At 38.5% G+C, this 26,149-nt stretch overlaps 1 protein-coding gene across 1 annotated transcript; it reads left to right on the top strand.

The window, feature by feature from the left end:
• Positions 1–1,394: 1,394 nt before the first annotated feature.
• Positions 1,395–25,645, top strand: PRKAA1 (protein kinase AMP-activated catalytic subunit alpha 1). The gene is made up of 9 exons (XM_048048443.2): positions 1,395–1,606; positions 9,304–9,445; positions 12,588–12,681; positions 13,518–13,662; positions 15,466–15,553; positions 16,341–16,565; positions 19,340–19,826; positions 20,237–20,363; positions 22,639–25,645. Exons 1-9 carry the CDS (start codon positions 1,477–1,479, stop codon positions 22,881–22,883), a joined length of 1,683 nt encoding a protein of 560 aa, XP_047904400.1. The 5' UTR covers positions 1,395–1,476; the 3' UTR covers positions 22,884–25,645.
• The last annotated feature ends 504 nt before the right edge of the window (positions 25,646–26,149 follow it).

Raw genomic sequence — 26,149 nt, 5'->3', positions numbered from 1 at the left:
AAGGGCAAAACTAACATTCCTGAATCAGAAGTCAGAAAGAGAACAATCTGGCATCTTTACACATTAACACAGGCTTACTAAAGAACATTAATATCTTCTTTTCCTGCATTACATACTATCTTTTTATATGAATTTATTATGTTTAAATAAAAGCTTTTTACTGGTCAATTAGTGCTTGCTGAAAGCATCTCATATTTTCTGCTCAGATGATCTTCATGAAAATGCTTGAAATTAAAATTCTAAAATACTCAAATCACAATCATTACTTTTATTTTCCTTGTTTTTACTATTTTACCATGTAAAATGTTATTTTATTTCATGTCATGGAAAATTTTACAGGATAAATATTAAGAGGAGTACCTACTTTGCTTAACAACTTATATTTTGGCACTGGCTGAACAAATTACTTTTTTTTTTCTCAAATAATAATAATAATAATAAAGTTTTTTAAACTAATTTGTATGAAATCTTTTTTTTTTGTTTTCCTTTCACAGTAATAAACAGATGGGTTTTAATTTTTTACCCCCTTACGGCAGAGGGATGATTTTAAATATACATTAAAATAAAATTAACAATATAAAAATATTAGTAACATAGATATATGATATATATAATTAATAATTATCAGTCATGTAAATAATATAAATAATATAAAAATATCTTCCAAGGACCAGAGTTTGTTTTCCAACCTCCCGTTAAATTCATGACTGCTGCAACGTAAGTAATACTGAATACTCTCTGAACCAAGTTTAAGGTCATTAGCAGATTTTTTAACTTCCTGTCGTCTGCACAGTGAAAAATCTTTGTGTGGTCTGTATTATAATACATTAATCTACTTGCAGACACGTTTATGGGCTGTGCATTGGGTAGGCAAGGGAAAGCATTTCATTTGGCATCATTCACTCAGTCTGGAGAGCAGCGGAATGGAGAAAGGATGGGAGTTGGCAGCAGCCTTCCTCTCGAGTCGATGATCTCCCCAGACAAAAGTATCTACCCAATTGTCACTTTTTTCCCCCCCAGTTTCATCCGTTTCTTTGAAGGCAGGGCGGGACAGTGCTTTGGGACAACCCGGCTGCAGGCGGCAACAAGGAAGCGCGGTCTGTGGCGCGTCTCCCTGAGGAGAGGGGACAGGTTTAAACCAAGGCTTTGTTAAAACAAAACAAAACAAAACAAAAAAACGACTCCGCGGGCCTGTTTCTGTGAGGGCCTGTGTTTTCAGAGCCGCCTAACCAAGATGTCGCCTCACTGTGGCGCCGGGAGGGACAACCCCCTCTCAGCCCCGAACAAACCGCTCCCCCCCCCCCTCCGCAGGGCCGCTGGGCTGGCCCGCCCCCCCCGCCGAGCCGCAATGGTTCGTTCCGCGCAGGGCGGCGAGGCGGTAAATGCGGCGTTCATTTCCGGGGTTCGGTGCGGGCGGGCGCAGTGTGGTTGCTCCTCCCCCGCCGGCCCACTGTCCCGGCGCGGGCGGGCGGCACTATGCGCAGACTCGGCCCTTGGCTCAAGATGGCGGCGGCGGATAAACAGAAGCACGAGCACGGGCGGGTGAAGATCGGGCACTACATCCTGGGCGATACGCTCGGCGTCGGCACCTTCGGCAAAGTCAAGGGTGAGCCGCTGCCCCGGCTCCTCCGGCCGGGGGAGGGCGAGGTGGCGGTGGGCGAGGTGCGGGGCCGCGCTGTCAGGCGGGGGGAGGGGGAAGAGCGGTGGCTGTCGCGACAGAGTCGCGACTGCGGGGTTGCCGACCGGGGGTGTGTCGGGGGTGTCGTGCTCCGTGTGTGTGGAAGCAGCGCTGGGAGCCGGGCGGTGTCCGGCCGGGGGAGGCGTTAAAAACGGCGGGCTGGGGACGGGGATGAGGGTGTCTCGGCCGCCCCAAGTCTTTGTGACGGATTTGGTCGGTTCTTACCCAACTTCTGCTCTTTTCCGACTTAAAAAAAAGTTTTCCGGGTATGGGTGCAGGTACCCCGCAGCGGACTTGAAATGGAATAGAGATTAAGGTTTCCCTTTATTCCTCTTCCTCATCTGGCGACTCTGATAAAGGTTTCGTTACTTGGCAATTTCAGAAAAAGCACTAAAAAAAAGTCACATTGCTCAGTTCTTATTCAGGTAGGGTTTCCTGTGATGTCTGGGTCAGACATCTGACTTCTTGGAAGTGGGGTTTTAGTTCTAACAGTAGTGGCAACCCCAAAAATGGGCTGGAAAACCAGCGCTTTACACAGTGACCGTTAAAGGTCTCCTGCTGCCAAGGTATCTGTCAGACGAATTTGCCCTTTCACTTGCCTTTTTACCATCCCAGATAACTGACTGGTGTGATGTTTTGCCAATTTAACTCTTCTTCTAGTTCTTGGAGCCCAAATTAACCACTGACCTCATTCACTTGACTGTGCCTCAGATGGGCATCCGTGGAGAAGACAGCTGTGGTTCTAGCCAATACACGGGCAAAGCAAAATACCACAGAAAGGAAAGACTGGGTAAAAGAGAATGCTGAAAATAAATGAGTTTTGTGAAGCATGTTCTCATTTAAATTTTACAAGGATTCAGCATAAAATATTACCCCTGTTATAGAGTTCTCTATTTTTAAAATACCACTGATGTTTCCTGCTGAAACCAAAAGCAAAGTTAATTCCCAGGTGTTTCAAATGATTAGCTTTCATAAAGGAAGGAGTAGTCAGACTTTGTGTAATTTGTGCTGAGATGAGGTTACTATTTGTGGTTGTAAATATACAATACTTGTCCTAGTCTTTAGAACTAGGTTAAGAATGCTGATCTGGATAGTCTGCAACACTGATGTAAATAGGCCTTGATGAAGGCAGTGATAAGACACCTGGCAGGGGACTGTGAAGATCAGTTTTCTATCTAATGTAGTTGTTCAGGAATATGCCTTTGCACAGTGTTAACTTGTGTCCATGTAATTTAGTAGAAACATTAATTTAGCTCTTTTTAAGAGTACATTCTACTGAGCTGTGGATTGGGTTGTTTTTGGTCCCTGTCAAAGTATTTGTGTACCTAGCATGCTTGTTCAGCTTTTTTTTTTGTAGCCTTTATAACTGGTATCTGTATTTCGTAAGAATGACATATTTACTCTGAATGGCCTCACCATTTTTCTTTTCCAGCTGAAACCCTGCTGAGCTGACTTTAGTTTGTTGCTCCTGCATTTAAACAGTTAAAACAAATCATTGCAGCTTTGAGACTTTGTCTCTGAGTGTCTTTGAAAACTTGCTGCTTGTGCATAGTGAAATTTGAAGGCAATTGGTGTTAGTGATAGGGTGTGAGGAAACTGGTTCTAGTTGCACCAGGGGAGGCTTAGATTGGATATCAGAATCTCTCCAGAGAGGATGGTCAAACTTTGGAATGGAGTCCCCACCACTGGAGGTGTTTAAGGGACGTGCACTAAGGGACATGGTTTAGTGATGGGACTTCAGTAAGTCAGGTTGATGATTGGAGTTCTTAGTCTGGAAGAGACTTATCAAGACCAGGTGATTCCGTAATTCTCTTACCAAATAATAAAGAAATACAGAGAAATACTAGGAGCTTCTTTTTGCAGTGCTTTTCTTTTTGAAGGACTGATAGCTGGTACACAGTTGGAATGATTAACAAATATATTTTGATTATTTCTAATTTCTGAGCCAGCCCCTTTTATAGGTAAAACTTACGTTAAGAGGTAATACAGAGTAGCTTTCAGAAAAATAACACTGGCTTCTTGGTTTTCTCTGGGCTTTATATAATGTTATCATCTGAAGTCATGTTTTCAGTTCTGTCTTAATGCTGAATGCAAAAATAGTCAGTGGTCTGTTACCAGTTAGTGTCTGCTGTTTTGCTGGTAACGCATCAGAGTTTGAAAAAGTTTCAGTCATTGTGGCAATTAGTCAACTTATCATTCAAAACACAAAAAAATTGTTGCCTTTGTCCTCGCTGTATGCAATGTGTCAGTGTACACTGGACGCCCAATTATCACTTCAGGACTAAATTGTAATGGGACTTTACCCTGTCCTTTGGAGCACAGGGTGTGGACCTATCAAAAGGGAAAAGACTGACAAACAGTTGATGTGAATGAAGGTGGTGTTCTAGGACAATGAGGTTTCATTTGTGAGAGTAACACTCCTAAAGCTCAAGATAACCTATTTAGATATAGAATAAAATATCTGTCACTTCAAAATATATCCCATCAAGATTTCCAGAATGGTAGTCCTATATGTCAGGAAAGGATGTGTATGTATGTGAACATTTGTGTGAATCCTTCCTAATAGATGATGTTGTTCATAGTGTTACATACACATGAATTAGAGCGATTGATAACTTTTCCATAAATACCAGTTCTGATCTTAATCTTTCTGCACCCATAATTATTTGCAAAGATTTTTCTTTTGATTATATGCTGTGTCGCCAACTGCAACCAACACCTGTTGGAGTGAATTTGACCCTAGTCAAGTGGCTTCTCCATAATCCTGACCTAGCAAGCCTCCTACAGCAGGCCCAGAGAACAGGACAAAAATCTCTTACCAGAGTCCATCATGAAAGTGAAGAAATACATCAGGTATTGTAGAGAGTCAAGAAGGATGGAGAGCATCAGTGGTGCAAGTCCTTCTTGGATGGTCTCCTACAGCAGCAGGAGTACTGAACCTGACTCTGCACCCCAATGTGATTTTACTAACTCTTGATGTTTTCTGTTTACTGCTAGCCATTGCCTTACATATCAGGGTCTGGATGATGGCTAAACAAGTTGCACTGCTGGAAGAACCCCCTCATGTATACAGATTTGTTTAAATTTTCAGTTTATACAATAGGGCGTGTGGAAAACAAAGGAATAAGTGTTGTGCTGTAGCTCATACTAATGATTCTTAAAGTTGCCCACATACAGGCATTAAACACTTGCCAATACATTTATCCCACGGAGGCAGAGTCATGCTGCCACTCAGAGGGTAAAGTGAATTGACTGTACTGATGGGGTGGAGTGTGGCAGGTACACTCTACTCCTTCACCTGAGCTAAGACTTGCTCAGAATTAGGAGCCACAGTAGGCCTTGATGTGATTGTTCCTTGAACTGCTGCACAGTTCTAGGGATGGAGCGCCAGCAGATAGATGCCCGATGCCTTGAAATCTGTCTCTGGAAAATGATGAATCGCATCGGAGTCCAGGAACAACATGAAGCAATTGACTTGTAGTTAAGTTCCCTATCTAATAAATATGGTGCTGCATCATCTTTTCTTATCTGTGATTCAAAGAAAAGCTGTTGGGCATTGTTTCTCTGTTATCTACAGAGTGTGGTGAAGCCTAACACTGGCTCACCCTGCTGTCACAGATGTGGTACAGGCATGGGATGATCAGGCCTCCCCCCGACCATATCTGGGGCCCCTGTGGTGTAACTAATTGGTAAAGGCACAATTAAATGCCGAGGGTAAAGGGACTGCACAAAATGAGCCATAAACAAAATGAAAAAATACTGGAATCCTGGAAAATTCTAAAAGTCACTTATTTCACAATCCTGTAAATACTGATACCAAGGAAGAACTCTTCGAGTTCTTGAGGGACAGCAGTGGGCTGGACCCTTGTTTCCCCCTGAGCTGGGATGCTTTTTCGTGGCAGCCCTGAGAGGACTGCGTCTCGGGGCTGACACCTTGAGGTTCAGGCTTGTCTGTGGACAACTGCAGGTGAGAGAGAAGGGTGATAAATTCACCTCAAAGGGGGATTTTGGAAGCATGTGTCTGAGTTTAGAACCGCCCCCCCAGTACCATGGAATAAGTCTTGCGTGAGCCTTGCCATTCTTGAAGCTTTAACTAAGTTGCTGTTTCCATCGTAGCAAATTATTTTATATAATAAATCCTTAATTACTGCTTAAGTAGAGTTGTGTACAATCAATTCTGTGGCAGCACCATGTACTTTGAACTGCTTCAGCTTCAAGTAAGTTCTTAGGGCACGTGGATAAAGGTTTATACTACATGACAACTATGGTTTTAAGGTGTTTTCTTGGTGGAATTAACCAGCTTACTTCTAATGTGAGGTATACAGTCAATAACAAAGCTGCAAAGCCACTCTACAGTGAAGAAATAAGTCAATTATTTTATTTTTTAAAAAGCATGTGGAAAATCTTGTATTTGCTATTATATTGTAAAGCAAAGTGAAGATTACTTGTGCCTGGGAAGAATGAAAGATTTATGAAAAGAATGTAGTTTGAGATTTAAAGTATGTGATTTGTGGTAGCTGAACAGGAGTAGTGGATACCCTATATATTTGCAACAAGACAGTTTTCATGAAATAAATGGTGGTTGGAAACTCCAGTCTTAGAGCTAGATTTAATATAATCTTGAGTAAAAAAGGGGAGTAAAAACTTGGTAAAATATTACTGAAGAAAACAATCATTAAATTTGTTAACTTGCTAAAGACTTTTCAGACTTCTGGGGATTTTTCTGTATATGCACAAAACCACAATATTTTTTATTTCAATATTTTATTCAAAGTTGTTGAACAGGTGAAGAAGCAGAGAAGCATTTCTTCCAGTCCTTGAATAAAATCAAGGCTTGAGGCACACAGTTGTGATGACTAAGGCTCAGTCCACTGCAAATGTTGCTGCCTAATAAGTACTTCAAATAAAAAAGTTTCAATAAAATGCTTCTTATGTACCTTGCATATTGAATATAGCTTGTTTGTACCTAATAAATAAACTTCTATTGCTTTTTTCTGGGTTCTAATTAAATTCCAGTTGTCATCTAAGGTAGCCTGACAAATCAGAAAAACAAATTGGCTGATTAATTAGACTTTACAACACAATGCATGTCAGAACTGAATATCTGAGCATTTATATGGTAAGCTGTAAAATTGCTCAAATGCATGTGCTACTTAAGAAGGTATTTAACTTAGTACTTTGTAAACCAAAGGGTGCTGCAAATTCTTGTGTAGTGGATTCTCATTTAGTTTCTAAGACATTTCTTATTAACTAGAATTAATGTTAAATTTAACTTACTACTAAAAGGATTTTTTAAATACTTCTGACTTACCTCTGTTCATATTATAGGTAGGTAAAGACACACTAATTCAAATGGAATAATTGTTTTTTGATTGTTTCATGTTAATGATTTGTTACTCCTTAGGTTGCGAACATAAGTGGTATAATTTCTTGGCTTCCTTTGAAACCTCAATCACATTTGAATTGGAGAAAGCAAGAGATAATTGCTCTAATTGTATGCTTGGTTGAAAGCAAATACTTCTTGTGCGCAACATGACTTTACAGTACCAGGCACTCACCTCTAATAATTTGTGGTCTGTCTAGAATTTGTGATTAATTGTCAGCCTTGTCCTGCATTCCTCGGCAGTGTGAATGTGCTTGCCCAGCGTTTGGTTATTGTGTCCCTATTTAGGTAATAGCTCCTGTGCGCTGGGGGATGTGTTTTCCATCCCGTAGTTGGAGCCTTTCTGTGATCTCAGATAAAAAAGGTGTCTCATCACCACATCATGGTGGTTCAGTTTTGTGTGGTCCACTACTCAGTTACTTCCCAACTTAGACATGCTGCTTTGTTTTACATGATAAACATCTTTTTGTCATAAAAATAATCATTCAGAGAGGCTTATCGTTATCTATATCTCACTGCTAAGAATTGCTTCTCACTTGCATTTTTTTTATCTTAGTGTAGAGGTAAATGGCAGCAGGAGGGTTTTGTACTAGAAATGAGATCAACAGATTGATAATCTTTTGCTAATTCTGTCAATTATCTTGAGTGCAGGAAGTTTTTTTTTGTGGATAACTGCAGCAAAATAATGATTCATCCACTAGGGAAGGAACTGTCTTATACTTTCAGAAGAATTAGTCAGTCATGTAGTTCTGGCCTTAAGCTTTAACATCTGAGGTGTTGGCTTAGTCCCTGGTTCTGTGCAGTCTTTGCAATTCTCAATAATGTGGAGTGACATATTTTCTACTTTGTGAACAAGCAACTGTTTCTTGCAAGCAAGATAAGTACTTCCAGATCCATTAGCTATACTGTAAAATAATAAAATGCAAAATTGTTGAGGGCTGTGTGGATAAACGTGTTAATTGTGCTGTGTCAGGTAAACTATATAGGTACAACTTCCAGGGTAAAGTTATTAATTATATCAGAATTGTTTATCACAGCTTCCTATGGATGTACTTAAATATGTCTTGAAGCCTGGGAGTTGGTCAGATTTTCAAGTGAGGAGATCACCCAAATGAGAGAGTACTATGTTCAGCAGAGGTTTGTTGCCAATGTCCAAGTGGACATTTAGCTGTCTTGGAATCTGGCTTGCCTTTAGAATATTGCAGAGGATGGCAGCTGTACGTCTGAAAATGGATATAGTCGTGATATTAGCAGTGTTAAACTACTGCATGCAGAAACTGATGCAGATAGCAAAGTCTTCTAGTGCAAGAGATGCTTACATCCTGTAGTATATCTGTGATGCAGCACTGGATTCTAAAAAAATACTGGCACTGGATTTAAAAAAATATATTCATAGCAACTTTGAAGCCATTTTAAAAAGCACCTGCAAAATTAAGGAATTCAAGAAGGGTAACTGTCTAGTGTTTTACACTTTAAAATTCCTTAAAGAAAAAAAGGAAACAACTTCTTGAAGTAGGAAGGAAACCGAGGAATGTAAGAGGTTGCCTATTTGTATTGCTTCTCATAGTTGTTAGATTCTATTGTGTGCGTTTCATATGTTTTTTGCTATTTATATAATAAAGCTCTGGTATGATAGTCTTTTTTACTGCACAGAATGTGTAGCTTATATAGGTTCAGATTGCTACATGGACAGATAAGTAATTAATTTTCAAGTAAACTGGTCCCTCTTAGCAGTAATTCTGAATAACTGCTGAAACATGCTACTTGAGGGGAAAGGAAACATTTTTTTTAAGTAAATGCAATGCTTGTAGATTGAGTAGGAAAGCTGCAGGAGAATATGTCTGAGTGGATTACCATGTGAGTCTAAAGCTTGGAGTGACTTATACAGTGAAATAAGATGGTCTCCTACTTAGCAAGGATGGCAGTGTTTTGGATAGAAAAATGTTTTGTTTGTAATAGTGCAAAATGTAGTCATGCTGCAAGACTTCTGAGGATGAGGTTTAAGGTTCATTCTTACATTTCCAGTGAATCTTCTAACAATAAAATTGAGAGAGGAATTAGGGTGAAGTGAAGGATATGATATGCCATCTGGTTTTCTATCTCCCTAAAGATAATGGGGATATGTGGAATGATTAATATCTTAACTGTGGTATTTCTTGGTTGTAGTTGAAATGATCCAGTAAATGTTCTTATGGGGTAATTGAAAACCCTGGCTAACTAAATGTTTTCTTGTTCCTTGCAGTTGGCAAACATGAGTTAACTGGGCATAAAGTTGCAGTGAAGATCCTGAATCGACAGAAGATTCGCAGCCTTGATGTTGTAGGAAAAATCCGCAGAGAGATTCAGAACCTCAAACTCTTCAGACATCCACATATAATTAAGCTGTAAGTTTTGTTTGCTATAATCAGATCTATTTAAACAATCTCTTGTGCTATCTTTGACCTAAAACATGGTCAAAGGGCAAAAGCACTATCGGTAACTTGTTAGAGAACTAACTAGCTTCCACGTATTCCATTTTCAGTATCCTCTGATACATTTTCACAGAATTGATATTTTCTGTAGGGCACAGAACTTTCTTTAGGCAGGTTAAAAGGTAGTGGCATAATAGATCCTTCTTGTACCATCAGTTTTATTGTTTTTAGCTGCTGTTTCAGTATTCTTTTTCTGGTTGTATCTGATCCTTTTTTTCTGCTTAGAAATTGATTAAGAACAAAACTGTAGAGTGCTTTCCTGTGCAAGCTTACTGTGTTTTTTTCCTCAAAATATCTTTTATCAACATGATGATCAGTGATTTACGGTTTTCTGATGTAGACAGTGGATTGCAAAACTTTTCTGAATTAAAGATGTGCAGTATGTTAAGTGTGATCTATATAAAAGAATTCTGAAATATCTGCTACCACTTGTCTGAATTAGTACAGCATTTATATTGTGCCTGTTCAGTCTCTTAGTTATTAGTCAATCAATAACTTACCAGCAGAGTTCAGAATACAATTAAATATGTGCTAGACTTGTGATGTATTTTCTCAGACCAGATATAAATGCCACTTATTTTTGACTTTTTTGTTTCATATAGCATACCTACGCATCTAGCAGGGCACATCTATTGTGTATGTAACTTCTACTCTTAATTGTGGTGTTACAGTTCCAAATTTTTTTATTGGCAAAGTCTTGTGTTAAGACCATGCTACCACTGATAGATGCCATGCCAGTACATTCCTTTAGTTTGGCAACAGTATGTAAGTCAGTGCTAAATCAGATTGAAGCAGGTGGTGAGATGATCTGAAGTGGATTGGTTTCAGAAGGCTGTTGAGCTTCTTTGTCTGTCTGCAGCATTGCTAGTGCTTCCAGTGAAGAGTTCATGAACTAGTCCAAAGCACATACCTGTAGCCAAAACAAATGGAAGTATCAATGTATCAGCTGACATATGGGGTGAAGCCGGAATATGTACTTTTGGTTAAGCTGATTTAACAGCAGAATAGGTTTCAGGTAAATATTTCTAGTGAATTATGGGGAAAAATTCTTTTTCTTCTGTGTGCGGAGGAAAGGGTCGAGATAGGAGATAATATAGGAGATATGTAGGAGATAGTGGAAAAGGTGATGGATACCCAAATTTTAAGTTGTTCAGCCTGTACTCCCAAAGCAGAAGGGTTATTAGCATGCATGTAAATATTGTTTGAGCTATAATTGATACAGCTGTGCAGGTAGATGTGCTGGGAACTTAGGATCATGCTGCTTGCTCTACTAGGAACTAGATTGAGGAATTGCTGGGTTAAAAGTAAATGGATTTCTTCAGCTGAACATTACAAATTAGACAATGTATAATTTGGAACACTGTGCTTTACTAAAAATTGTATAAAATGCTTCAAATCTGTCTCAAGATTTTTTTTCTATACCATAGTTTAATTCAAAAACCTTTAGACCATCTCTTTTTCTGGTTTTTAACCTCTAGCAACAGGATGCATTTTGCTTTTCTAAAAATTCCTCTTCCTGCATTCAGTCAACTATGATGTGGGGTTTGATGACTGTACTTGTGTTATAGGTACGTAACTCTTCTTTTCCACAGCGACCTTCTCCATAACAAGAAAAAGCAAACTGACTATAGAGAGGCATTGCTGAATCTTCCAAGAGATGCAGACTTATTGTCTGAGATGATGAGGTTATTTCCCAACATTTTGTTACCTTGCTGTCCAGAAGGTGGACATCTCTGAAGATCTCAGCTATAAACTGTTGCTCATGGTTCCTGAAGTTTATAGTTTACCGATTTCACAACTATGTGAAGTCACACATGTTGTTAGGAATGAGGTTGCAGTGTAACTTTTGACGAAAAAGGATTAAAATACTATTTCTGTATTAGTGGGTCTTGGCCATAGCTTCAAATAAATGGTGATGTTTAAGTATGTGAGGCACTTTCAACCAAGGAATTAGAAAGAAAAATCAGTGAAGATAATTGCTTGTAATTCAAGATACTTCAGGGTAAAACTAACTTTGGAGATCTTATTCTGATATTTGCCTCAGTGGTATCCAGGTTATTACACTACTTTAATATTAAGCTGTTAAAACATGTACACGTACACCTGAATAGTCTGATTTCACTGTCTATGCAGTTGAAGAATAATTTGTCTCAGCAAGCTGAGAAATGTTTGTTTTCCTGTCTTGTCTTAGAATCGGTCTTTTGATGAGTGTTGGAGTTCTGTAGTATGTGTGAATTAACTTTTCTTTAGTTGGAATATATTTGTATGCTTAAGGACAGTACCTAAAAGCATTCATTTTAATCCAATTGCTACCTTCTGTCTTCTCAATAGTTTACCTGAATTTTGACTGAGGAGTCATCAGTGTGCTTTCTTTTTCTGTGTAAAGAACAGTCATTTCTCACTGCTATAAGAGGAAAAGTACTAAACACCTTTTCAGTTAAGGATACACAGAAAATATTTCAAAATCTTCTAAGTAGGGCATTTGTTCATAACCTGCTTATTTCAGAACTCCATTTTCCCCCCAATTTAATTGAAGTATAATGATAAAAACGTGTAGACCTCATAATCAAAGAGAATTAATTTGCATCATCATGAACATTTTTTTCCAGTCTTGAAATACACTTCATTTATGAGAAGGCAGTTTTATTGTCTATTAGGGTTGAAAAGTGTGGATTTTTGAGGCAGTAGCAAAATCCTTTTGTACTTTTGTATTCCTTCCTCACTATGCTAAGCTGTCTGTGAGGTACTTCAATTCAGCACTTCAAATACTTTCATTGAAATATCTGATCTAAGAATGTTCCTCTGAAAGTATGGAGATTGATCTTCCTGGTGGGAAATATAAGTTTTCTTCTAGTCTTTACAATGATGTTATCACATAGTGAAAAGAGAAGTAGGTTCTGAAAAATAGTGTTATTGCAGTAACTGTAAATCGACTGATGAAACTAGTGTTGTGCAAGGAGTTGTGCAGAAGTATACTTTACTCTAAAATGTTTATCTGAATGTAACTAGCTTCTTATACTGAGTACACAGACTAACAGATACCTTCCTCTATCAGGTACCAGGTCATCAGTACACCAACTGACATTTTCATGGTGATGGAATATGTTTCAGGAGGAGAACTGTTTGACTATATCTGTAAAAACGGAAGGGTAAGAAGTAGTCCAACTCTACAAGTCAATGACTTGCATTCTGTTTTTGCTTTTACAACATTTCTATTAAAAGAAGGTTTGTTTTTGTGTTCAGCATTAATTTTGCTGTTAGCAATTAAAGATACTTTATGGCTACATTTTGTAAACATTTCTCATTCCAGAGCATGCTAACTTAGCATAGTTCAGATCTTAATGTATGACTGTTGTAGCATTTTTTCAACTCAACTAAAGAATTATTCCAATTATGGGGAAGCTGCTATTCTGCCCTTACTATTATCTTTGACTAGTAGAATGGTTTCTGTGAATGCCCAACTCCCTTATGTTAAGCTATCTAGATAGGCAGGATCCTTTTACTTAGTTAGACTGAGCTGACTTCCCCATGTTATAGGGCGTGTTGATAGGAAGTGCCTAGCTAAGTCTGCTGTCTGGGGAAAGCTGCAAACAGAACATAAATTGCATCAAAATTTACTGCCTTTGTGCCAATTATCAGCAGCTTTTGTGTTAAGTCTTGTACTGTGCTTAAGTACCAAAGTTCATTGATACTCTGTTTAGACAAAGTTAGAGTTTCAGTGATGATAATTTCAAAAACATGACTGAGAAACTTCCGTAATTCTGAGTGGATACAGTTTTGTCTTAGTCATTTTAGAGTTGTGGTGGAAGCAAAATGATATAAGTTATGAAGCTTTCTACTGCAAAGATGCAGTCATTTGCTGTATAAAATATTAAAACTAAAAATGTTAACTTTAGGTCTTTGGAAACATTTCTGCAATTCATATAAATGAAAAATAATTCATTTCCACTGTTTCAAAACTGTTTAAAACTTTTGTTTGTCTTAGCTTGATGAGAAGGAAAGTAGACGTCTGTTCCAGCAAATCCTTTCTGGCGTGGATTACTGTCACAGGCATATGGTAGTACATAGAGATCTGAAGCCTGAGAATGTGCTGCTTGATGCACACATGAATGCCAAGATAGCTGACTTTGGTAAGCATTAATATCTTGTATGATCACACTTTTGGTGTTACTTAGGTTCTGTTAATTGCTATGGAAAATACTTAATAAAATGTAGTTACTTGGTTATCCTGAAGATGGAACAGAATCCAGGAAGAGTATAAATGCAAAGCAAAACTGTGTTCTTGCACATCTGTAGTTTGTTTTCCTCAAGCTTTCTTTTTCAAGCCAGGTATTTTGTATGAGTGGATGAAACTGAGCTGTCTGGTTTAGTTTTGTTTAAAAATATTTCTCTGAAATGCTGAATTTCAGTGGGGACATAGTTCCCCACTTTGTCACTTGAAAACTGACCCTCCTGTTGCCACCTCCTCCATCTGTAAAATGCAGATGCGTAGCTCTCTTGGAAGTACAGTGCAAGGGCAGTCGTATTTAAGAGCCACTTTGCTCTAGTAAAATGTTACTACTTCTATGAAACTACTCTAAATTCCCTTTAAAAACTAAAGATGTGATTTGGGAAGAAAGTTAAAGTGTAAAAGGTAAAATTGTTAATTTTGCAAAGTCCTAGGCTCTTTGCTACATAGATGCTTAACTAGTCAGAAAGCTAACTTGTTTATACTAGCTGTTTGTGACACAGTGAGGAGACTGGTAGCTAGTTTTTCTTTTTTTTAAAAAAAGGGAAGAATGACTATATAAATACAGTAAGGTATCCATACTGCTGTGTTCATTATGATGTATCTCCTGTAGATGTAGTAGATAATACCTGCCCTTATGAAGCATTTTGAGGTGTCTGATCAAAGATGCTAGCTAATGCTAAGTATTCTAAGTATATTTTGAAAGTGTAGGTGTTCGAGTATGTGGGTATTGGGGATCCTAACAATTTCTCAAGTGTAGAGAATGCTTTGGGTGAAATTGCATACCTGGTGAAGAAAAGAAGTACAGCAACCTATAAAAATTGTCCTGCAACTCCAGCATAAGCAAATCAGTAGCACTCAGTTAATTGTGACTAGCTTACTAAATAAGAGCTTAATAAAAGCTTTTATTTGAGTGTGAAAGCTAGTCAGGCTGTGTTCCTTAGTCTCCCCTCCTGCCCTTGGTGAAAGGGCATAATTCCTTCTCTTTGGACTGAGTTTTCGGGCCTGTAGTAATCTTTATAATGCAGCCTCCACTGAGGAAATCGGAAAATATTTTCCACAGCTATTCTGGAAGTGGTAGTTCAGACTGTGCTGAGAGCTGGTGAACAAAAATGGCCTGGTCCTAAAGTATACTTTAATCACTAACAGTATCTAAACCAAAACTGTACTAAGCTGCAGTGATTCAGGAACTAGTTGAGAGTGCAGGTGGTTGTGGTGACTGTCGCCTGCATATATATATATGTGTGTGTGTGTACATATATATATATAAAACCTCTTAGAGAATTGTGGGCAATTGTTTGGTAACATCTTCCACTTTACTATTTAGAAACGAATATGTTTAAAATGCCTTCTTGTTAATGATCAAAATCCTATCTTGTTCTAAGGGAGACAGAGCAGCATAACAACTCCTTTCTGTCATGTCTGTGTAATCAAAATCGTTTGTCTTAGAATGAATGTATATTTTCAAACATGCCTTGGCTGTGTACAATAATGGATTATGTCAGACACAAATTTCTGCTAAACCTAGGACCACGTAGTGTTCTCATGTATGAAACTTTTGGTAATTCCAAACAACTATGCTTCTTAACTGAGCTAAATGTTAACTTTCCTATTTAAATTACTGGTGACTTGTTCTAGGTGGTATATGCAGTGTGAAATCACTTTGCTCTCTGAATTTTTAGTAGCTACTCTTATACACTTTCAGGTCTATCAAATATGATGTCAGATGGAGAATTTTTAAGAACAAGCTGTGGTTCCCCTAACTATGCTGCACCAGAAGTAATTTCAGGAAGGTAGTTTCTTTTATTTTGGATACATGTGTGCATGTATTTCAGTTATTTTGCTGCTTGATTCTAAAGGTTACAAAACTGTTGACATTCTCAGCTTGATGCTGAGAAACTGGGCTGACTTGTTAATTGCCGTGATAATTTTTTCGTAAGCATTTGAGGCTCCCATAAACTAGCTTTGAATAGCTCCTGTAAGTTGGAGGTGATGTCTAATGCCACAAAATCCACTGTGTACTGTGTCTGAATTAGTTTAAAAATATCACAGCTCACATCTTGGAAACAGGTATGGATAGAATTAGAGGTGACATCTGCTGTGAAGTTGAATAGCAGTGAAACACCCATTGCAGAATTATATTCAGCCTGAACATAACTTCTACTTTTTACTGGACTCTTATTGTTAAGTCTGCTGTTTACAGCAACTCTAATACAATCTATTGCTGATGGCAGGCTGAATATCTATTTTATCTGGGCGGTAGCATATAATGTGTGAAAAGTCCTGTTATATGGACTTCTTTCAGTTTACCATCATATTAAATTGCATTTGTGGAGTATTTATACACAGAGGAGAAAATTACATACTTGTTCCCTAGCTTTCATTATATTTTTGAAAGGAAAGGATGCTAGAGTTCAAGGGAGGCATAGCATAGAACTGAAATATTATAATAATTGCAGATTAGTTGTCCCCAAGTTCACACGATTACAGTAATATAAGTTAAAGTATGTGTGCATGTGTATGTTTGAAATCTATTTAAAAGTATTAAACACAAACCACTAATAGCTAACTTTTTCCCAGGTTATATGCAGGTCCAGAAGTAGATATTTGGAGCAGTGGAGTTATTCTCTATGCTTTGTTATGTGGAACACTTCCATTTGATGATGATCACGTGCCAACACTTTTTAAGAAGATATGTGATGGTATCTTCTATACCCCTCAGTACCTGAATCCATCTGTCATAAGTCTTCTGAAACACATGCTGCAGGTGGATCCAATGAAGAGAGCAACGATCAGAGACATTAGGTAAAACACTGACATCTGCTTGCATCATTGTCTTGGTTTGTGTATGTGCAGTATGAAGAAACCACTTGTACCATTTGTCCTTGTTTTATAGTCTGAGACAAAATAAAAAAAATCAACTTCTGGTCATTTGGCTTTAGCTGTAATGGTTAGAATCATAGAATGTTTCAGGTTGGAAGGGACATTAAAGATCATCTATTTCCAGACCCCCTGCCATGGACAGGGACACCTCCCACTAGATCTATATGGCTAAAGAAGTATTAGTTGGAGGTCACAGTAAAATGTATACATTACAGGAATCTTCAGAAACTCTTGGTTTAAGTAAAGCTGTTTACCTGCAGAGTGGTTTGCAAAAACTGCACACTACTATTCTTTCTGGGGAAAAAAATCTTTGCTTGAAGAACTATTAAAGCACTAATCTGTGCTTTAAATATCTGATGGGAAATTACAACTCTTAACATAGCTACTGCTTAATCCAAGTTTATACAGACCTTGGAAAAATCATGTTAAGATAGTGAATATTCTGTTGATAGCACTCTTTGGTCTGGCTTCAAACCCTAGCATAAACTGGTGTATAAGTGACGATTACTATATAGAATATTGAGGAGCTAAAGCTACAGATAGCTATCATGGGCTCCAGATTCCAAGATGGGATTCTGGAGGGGGTGACTGCTTTGACAAGTGTGAAGTAAGTAAAACAACAACAAAAGAACTTAAGCTGTAATTCATCCAGTAGCATAATTACATTTTCCTGTCTCCTTTGTGAGAAACTCTAAGAAGGAAGCACTACCTTAGTGAAAATGCTTCTTCCTTTAGGCTTGGAAGTTAGGAAGCTAGCAATGTCTGTGTTTTTTCAATAAAAGAAAAAAAATGTGGTACACATCGTTTGGTACTTTATTACAACAGGGAGTATTTTCTTGCAGCTCCAATCAGAAAACATGGAAACACTGAAAACTAAGAACTGTAAAACTTGAGTGGAAAGGAACTCTAGCTTATCTAAGTTATCTTAAGCATGTCCAGATGACAAGTGATATGAAAATGTTGAAAAATGTTGGTGACAGAACATGGGTGGATTTTGAATCCTAACCAGTTCTATACTCAGCTGTAAAACAACAGTTTAAAGGGCAGCATTATTTTAATTACTGAATACCTTAACTGTTCTAGGGGGAAGTGTGCACGTGTGCAAGAGGAGAGGCTCATTGCAGTGAATAGTAATAAAATATTTTTCTGAGCTCAGTTGCCCAGTTAGGGCTGTGGTTTGTGTTAGTATAGGAAAAGCTTTTTCTGCTTCCGAACTGTTTGTTACTGATGAAAGCGCCTTTTGCACAATGTGTTGGTGATGAGGCATTGTTGTGGTTTAACCCGGCTGGCAGCTAAATACCACACAGCCGTTCGCTCACCCTCCCCCCTCCCTCTCTGGGATGGGGGAGAGAAACGGGAAAGTGAAGCCGGTGAGTTGAGATAAAGACAGTTTATTAAGACAGGAATATAATAATAACAATAATAATAATAATAGTGATAATGATAATAGTATTAATAATGTGTAAGAAAACAAGTGATGCACAATGCAGTTGCTCACCACCCGCTGACCGATGCCCAGCCTATCCCCGAGCAGCCGGCCCCCACCCCGGCCAGCCACCCCTATATATTGTTTAGCATGACCCCAGATGGTATGGAATACCCCTGTGGCCAGTTGGGGTCAGCTGTCCTGGGTCTCTCCCCTCCCAGCTCCCGCTGCACCCCTAGCCTGCTCGCTGGCAGGACAGAGCGAGAAGCCGAAAAGTCCTTGGCCTGGTGTAAACACTGCTCTGCAACAATTAAAACATCAGCATGTTATCAGCGCTCTTCTCATCCTAATCCAAAACATAGCACCCTACCAGCTACTATGAGGAAAAATTAACTCTGTCCTAACTGGAACCAGGACAGGCATATTTTCAGATTAATGCTGACTAGATAGAGCTTGATCAGCGTAACTGCTCTTTAATCTGTAGTAAACCTAGTTTTGATAGTTTTCATTTCTGCAACATAGCGTCATGCCATATTCTTTGGCTGTTTAAGCAATTTACTGTAGGCACACAAGTTGCTCAGTCATAGAGGGAAAAAATAAGGTTAATTATCTGGTTAATTCTGGATCTTTCCTTTTCCCCTCTTATGAATACAGCTCATGGATACAGTAGTAAAGAGGTACAGATTGACTTATATGTAGCCTTCCCTCAATTCTGTATGTGTTGGAGACAAGCTGGCTTTTTTCTGAATGGAAGAAAAAATAACTTGTTGGGGGTGTGGAGCATGTGAGTTTGTTCAATAATCCTTGTCAGAACATCTGTCAAAGAAACTATTCAGCACTGAGTTTTCTTTATTTTGTTATTTATTATGTATGTGCTTGTGGAGGAGGGAGCACTTTTCAGATGAAATGGTCTCAAAACTAAGGTACTGGCAGTTAAAACTAAATATATGTATCACTTATGTAAAAAGCAGATTGAGTTACAAAAAGGTATTTTTTGAGCTAAGGTAGTTGCAATGCTTCTAGGAATTTTTTTTAAGTCTCCTGCCAAATGTCAAGCAAAATGTTGTGAAGGAGGCAATTTTTACTTTCCTCTATGTAGAAATGTCCAGTTGCCTTATCATACTTAACTTGCTTCGTCAGAAGCACAGGAGGAGTGCTTGGGCTGACAATTGTTTTTTTTTGTACAGACTGAAAATAACTTCTAAAGAATTTAATGCTAGAAAGGCTTGCTTTACATACATAGCCTTAAACTTGTTGTTTTTAAATCTAGGGAACATGAATGGTTTAAGCAGGACCTTCCCAAATACTTATTTCCCGAAGACCCTTCATACAGCTCTACCATGATTGATGATGAAGCCTTAAAAGAAGTGTGTGAGAAGTTTGAATGCACCGAAGAGGAAGTTCTAAGCTGTCTGTATAGCCGAAATCATCAGGACCCCTTAGCTGTTGCTTATCACCTCATTATAGATAATAGAAGAATAATGAATGAGGCCAAAGACTTCTACCTGGCTACAAGCCCACCAGATTCTTTTCTTGATGATCACCATCTGTCTCGCCCTCATCCTGAAAGAGTGCCATTCTTGGTAGCTGAAGCACCTCGTCCTCGCCATACTCTTGATGAGCTGAATCCACAAAAATCAAAACACCAAGGTGTAAGAAGAGCTAAGTGGCATTTGGGAATACGGAGTCAGAGTCGACCAAATGATATCATGGCTGAAGTGTGTCGAGCAATTAAGCAGCTGGATTATGAATGGAAGGTAAAAGAATAGAAGGTCTTAATAATAGATAATAGATATACTAATAGATAACAGTGTTAATAATAGATAACAGTAAATTTTTGCTTGAGCTGTGTGATTAAATAGACCAGAAGTCTAAAAAAAAAAAAATGCATCTTCTTGTGCAGGAAAAAATCTTGTGCATCTGTGCTGACAGCTTTTGCTTGCTGTACGGGAAGGGTTTTGGGAGAGGCAGTTTATGCTGACAGGATAAATCTTTGTAACATGTCAAACCTTTCTGTTGGGGCTGTAGGAATGTTTTTTTCTATTGGGGGGGAAGCTGTGACAGGTAAGCCTTAAATCACTTAATACCAGTGAGTTGAAATGAGAGAAACAATATGCAGTGTATCTCAAGCAGTTCTGGTAACTTGCTCAAATCTTATTTGTCCTAGGTTGTAAATCCATACTACTTGCGTGTTCGAAGGAAGAATCCAGTGACAAGTGCATACTCTAAAATGAGTCTACAGCTGTATCAGGTGGACAGCAGGACATACTTGCTGGACTTCCGTAGCATTGATGGTATGTGGAGACTTACATAAGTTAGAATGATTTCCCTTACAACTCAGCTAACTGCCAGGTCTTGATTTACTTAGGTAGAAGTAAAGTGAAATTCTTGCCCTTTGTCAGTTGAAATCAAGTGTTTATTTCTTCAATCCTGGTGTTCCTGTGATCAAATGGTTAGCTGGTTCATCCCAAAAATCACTTTTTAGCTGTATTAACTCCTGAATCGCTCCTTTCATGTCTGCACTAGCACTAATGCCACTGGTACAAAAGGGGACAGAGCTATGAGAGGCAATATAGGAATCAACCTAAACTGCCTGTGGGGCTTAGATTTAAACATTAATTTAAATCTGAGCTAAGACTGTGAACATCTCTTCCTAGTGAAGATAAAGCTTGACATGTAGGTGTGCCAGTTTGGCTTGGATTATACATTGTTTTACTGGGTCTGGCTGAGATGGAATTAACTTCTTTATAGCAGGCGGTATGGTGCTGTGTTTTGGATTTGTGACTAGAAGTGTTAGTAGTACTATTGTTTGGGCTGTTGCTGAGCAGTACTTGTGCAGTATCAAGGCCTTTTCTTTTTCCCAACTTTGCCACACATGGTGAGCAGGCCAGGGATGAGCAAGAAGCTGGGAGGGGACACGCACTGTACAGGTGATCCAGACATACCCAAGAGAGATTTGGTGACAAATAATACCATGCTTAGCAAAACATGCTACACAAAGCAAACAAACTGAGGGGAGGGAGAATTTGGGGAGGTAGCCTTTGCTCAGAGGCTGGCTAGACATCAGTCTGCTTGTGGGAGGTAGTGAATGGTCTCCTTTGCATCACTTTTTTCTTGGTTCTATTATCCATGTTTATCTTGACTCATGAGTTTCTTGATCTTGGCCTTCTGATTCTCTTCCTCCATTGGGCTGAGAAATAGAGGAGTGAACTATATAGTTCACTATATTCAGTATATATAGTACAGAAATTAGCTAGACATTCAGCTGCCAGCCAAGGTCCACTGATCAATGGTGGTAGTAGACGATTTGAAATAAGAATTGTAGTAACTGAAGTCTTCAAAGGTGATGGTTTAACCTGCAGCAAGGTCATACTTCGTAAGGTGACTGTCGTACTGCATAAAACTAAGTTGGCTATTTCCTTGAAAATGAATGGAAGAAGGTGTAACCTAACAAGGGTGTAGTAGAATAAAAGCAGAATTACATACAGCTAATGGGGTACATAACTTGCCTAGGAAAACGTGGCAGAGAAGGGATTTACTGGAGTCTGACTGGATTACCGTATAGGATGGCTAAGGCTGGTTTTAGGTCAGTTTAATGTAACTTGTTATTCCTGTTCTTGCCTCATCCCTTCTGACAATACAGGTGTTTGCCTAGATCCAGTGGTACTTGATAGAGGGGACCAACCACTTTCCTAACAACTGTATATAGGAAAAATGCTAATTTAGTTGGAGGGGAGATGACTGCCTAGAGCCATGCAGCTGTGGGAGGTTAGACTGCTGCAGTCCTGCCTTCAACTCCTGAGAAAATACAACCCCAGGGCATGGATTTGGCAGCTCTTCCAGTCATGACGCTTATTTGATACTCTGTTTCTGACACAGTTAACAGTTCTCTACTGCTCTTACCTAAGTAGTTTAAAGTAGCTTTGACTGATGTGAAAAGGCAGACCCTTTTGTGTTCACTAATTTCTCCTGGAAATAACTTCTTAGTGACAAGTGAGTCAAGCTAATGTTCTGTTTAAGTAAGAATAGAGATACTTCAGCAGAACATTACTTCTAAGGTAGGAGTATTTCTTCATACGGGAGGTAAGCTTAAGTTGCTGCAGTATAGGTGTAAAATATACTAAAGGAAAATCTTCCAAAAGAGAAGGATAAATTAATGTAAATTAATAGCAATTGATGCATCAATTATAATAAAAATATTATAGCCAAATATAATTAAATCAAAGCCAAATAAAAATAACAAAGTACTAGCAAAAAGCATCTACAAAATGTGTACGAAGTGTTATTTGACTTACATGGGGTAGCATCATAAGGTTAAATTTAAAAGATAAATTAAGCAGATTAAATCAATTGAACTGTTAGTCACTGAAATTAGACCAGCACCTGCCATGTTTTTCATTAACTAGCTAAAGTAGATGAGATAGGCCTGAAGCACAGTTCATAGCACAATACTAATTTGCATAAGGACATCTGCACAAGATTAAGTCTCAGGAAGGGAAGACATTTGCTGTTCCCCTGGTCAATATGATGTTGATAACTAATTTTTCTACTCTCTCCTTCCCCATTCAGATGAAATTACTGAAGCAAAGTCTGGGACTGCAACTCCACAGAGATCAGGTTCCGTGAGCAACTATAGATCCTGTCAGAAAGATTCAGATGGTGATGCACAAGGAAAATCTGCAGATACATCCCTTACCTCATCAGTGACCTCTTCACTTGACTCTTCAACGGCTGACCTAACTCCAAGATCAGGGAGTCATACAATAGAATTTTTTGAGATGTGTGCAAATCTTATTAAAATACTTGCACAGTAACTTTGAAGATGGGCTTATTTCTTTTACAGCAATAAGCATGCCTAAGTCATAGTCAGATGCTTCCAGTTGTAATCAAGTTAAATTAACTAAGGCGCTGAAAAAACTAGCTGCAAAATGCAATTTACCCAGGGACTGAAATGATTTTGGGCAGTTAGATATATTGCTTTGAAGCTGGAGCAAATTCTGATTGTCTGCTGTCCAATAGCTTAATACAGGTACAGGAAGTCACATGTCCTTTGGACAGTGTTCATAACACTTTACATCAAGTGCACATTAGGCTTCATATAACACTTAAGTTACACGGACCTTCTTGTTTTTTTGCTAGCGATGCATACATCTGATGCACTGTAAGAAAATGTACAATTACTAGTTCAATGACCTAAGAATGACTTGCTGGTCACCACCTACAATTGTGCCTCAGTTGATTGGAACTATTAGTATCTCCTAACAGTAATATGTTAGAACTACTGTTTTTTTCCCCCTTATTTGGCAGCAAATGAAATCAAAGATAGTTTAATATGCTATAATGTACTACTTTTAATAACTGATAAATCTGTTTAAATCCAATCAATTGGAATTTTTAAAGCACATAGGTGCTTTGTAGCACACTTAAAGGTGAAGTTCTGTGGGGTGTAAGTAGAACAACTGAAGGTACAGTAGTGCCAAGAGATTTGATGCTGATATTTGGCACCCAGTGGGCTGAAACAAAATGTTGATCTGAAGAACTGTCAGCAAGCTCCTGATTTGTACAGATTTGCTAGCTCATAACTTAGTGTGGTAGCAGCACAGCAGCTCCCTGATGCTACTGCAGGCTGAGAATCCTTAGAAACACATGCATTTATTTAAGAGCACAGCTTAGGGGTTGTTGCATATTATTCCACAAACTAAAATTGACAGTTCTAAAAAAGAAATTTTTTTTTTGATATGGCTGCTTATATTACATGCTGACTTAGCATATGTGATATAGAATTCACGGCAGTTGAAACTACATATGTAGGTTAGGCTTTTCCAAGCCACTTGTATTAGTAAATTTTGCCACTTTAATTGTGGAAGTAGTCCAATTTATCAATTGAACATTGTAAACTGAAGATGACAACTCAAGTGTCAACATTCAAAACGTTTTCAAGTGTAGATTGCAATTAAATGCAAAAAACAAATACAGAAGAATTTGTCAGTGTTTCAGAAAGAAAACAACCTTAAATGTTAAAATCACAGCAAATATTTGCACAAAGACATAATCTTTTGTACATCCAACTTGTATACCCACAGTTCTAGTTTCACCTCGCACTAATGGATGTAAACATTAATAGACTCCTATTATAAAACATTGTAAATTCTCATTCAAGGATTCTTCCCTTCAAAATAAACTTCATGACTTAATTTCAAAGATTGCTCTCCCATTTAGAAACTGGAAATTAATGAATTAATGCAAACACTCTAACCTGGACTCTGTTAGAACAGATGGGGATTCTTGCCAATGACCAGTGAGTTAGATTTTATTAATGGCAAACTGCTAACTACAGGTAGAACAATATAATGCAGTCCAGCTGGGTGCAGTCCAGAAATTCATCTATTAGGAATTTGAAGAAATTTACACCTGCTTAAGTCCTGGAACTGCTGTAACTCTGTTCTGAACTGGGCAATTGTGGTCTGTCTAGTATATAGGTACAGCTTTCAGTTCTTGTCCTCAAGTAGTGTCTCACGTGGTCCCTGTAATGGAAGGTTATATTCTCATTCTCAAAGTGGAAGGTTTTTCTTAGAGCTTTGGGTTTTAACCGAGATTGAGATGTCAACGTGAGGGACCAGCTGCAAATCCTTCTTAAGTCCTTTTTTAGTCTTGTAAGAATTGGTTCTGATGTAATGAATAAATGTGTGCTCATTTTTGTTATCCTTTTGTTTTGAAACTGTTAAGTATTGCACTTGTACAAATATAAAAAAAAACGCACAGATTTTTTTATTGAAGTAATTCCTCACTGGAATTGGTTTGGGATCACTGAAACTGTCTCTTGCATATGTTAAAATAAGTATTTGCAAATGGTATCTGCTCCTGGTTTGTAAATTTGTAGTGCTGATCACAAATGCAAGGTGTCAAGGTGCAAATAACTTATTTTATATACTTTTTTGGCCCTCTTGTGCTTTAAAGCAACCATGGTTTTTACTTTGTCTTGGTATCTGGGGATTAAAATAAGTTTCTGGCAGAAATGTACTGTATGCAAGTTTTAAATAAAGTAAATTTTATTGGTATGATAAATCAGTTTTGATGGCCAAAAGTTTTCTGATTGAACTGAGTTTTTTATACAGGGAGGGAGAAAAGGACTGACAGGCTATTTGAATCCAGTACAGTTATCTTTAGTGTGACTTTCTTATGCTTTGTAGATCGTGGTGTTGAAACTGCTTTCTTCACACGTTCCTACTGATCTTGCAGATCTTTTTTTAGCATCACATCAGGCTGTGAAACCAAATTTCACAGAGAAATATGCCAGGGTTGTAAGGATGCAGTTTAAGCAAGTATACAAATCGGACAAGTGTGTTACTCTATAATCTCACGTTTACTCAGTTGAGTATGCTGAATTGTTTTGCCTTTGCATTGTAGCTTTACAAAAGCATAGATAAACCTTGTTGTCCATGAGCAATATGACTCACTAGGAAATAGGTAAAAATTCATTTGGGGATATAATACTTTGAAAAAACAAAACTTTCATGTTTGTCTTGCTCTAAGCATTTAATACGAACTTTGAAATAAATTTTATTTTATCAGTTGATTATCATTGTAAGATGTGCAGTCTTGTTCTTTTAATACAGATGTGCCTACTGCCTGTGTTGATTTTTTTTGACAAAGCTGATGAATGCAAAAGTGCTTTCTAACTGTGTGACTTTTTAAACTTTCACAACATGAGTAAATACAAACTGTATTAACCACGTTATTCTGAAGCTGTGTGCATGCTGTCTTGTAGTGTTATAAGCCCTGCCTTCTGCCCTTATAACTATGGAGCGACTTTTAACCCCCGTACCCTGCCTGTTTTCTTTTTGTTTCTTTTGTTTAGTTTTATTTGTTTTATTCGCCCTCCTGGCGGCCAGCAGCAGGGGGCCCTGCCCGTCACCACGACCCCCCCCCCGTCGCGTCATGGCCGCCGCCACAGCCCAGCGCCCCCGGTGGCTGCCGTTACCCGCGGGGACTACATCTCCCATCACCCCCCGCGGCGCCACAGCCGCACCCGCCCTTCTCGTCTTGCCTCCGCGCGTGGACTACATCTCCCGTCACGCCC

This window comes from Anser cygnoides, chromosome Z (genome assembly GCF_040182565.1).
Source record: "Anser cygnoides isolate HZ-2024a breed goose chromosome Z, Taihu_goose_T2T_genome, whole genome shotgun sequence".
NCBI classification, from domain to species: domain Eukaryota; kingdom Metazoa; phylum Chordata; class Aves; order Anseriformes; family Anatidae; genus Anser; species Anser cygnoides.
The sequence above is the reverse complement of the archived record's forward strand: the minus strand, read 5'-3'. Positions and strand labels throughout refer to the sequence as shown.

Coding starts and splice junctions, on each gene's coding strand:
- PRKAA1 (XM_048048443.2), top strand. CDS start 1,477: ATGCGCAGACTCGGCCCTTGGCTCAAGATGGCGGCGGCGGATAAACAG. Junction 1,607..9,303: donor CACCTTCGGCAAAGTCAAGG/GTGAGCCGCTGC, acceptor TGTTCCTTGCAG/TTGGCAAACATGAGTTAACT. Junction 20,364..22,638: donor GGACTTCCGTAGCATTGATG/GTATGTGGAGAC, acceptor TTCCCCATTCAG/ATGAAATTACTGAAGCAAAG.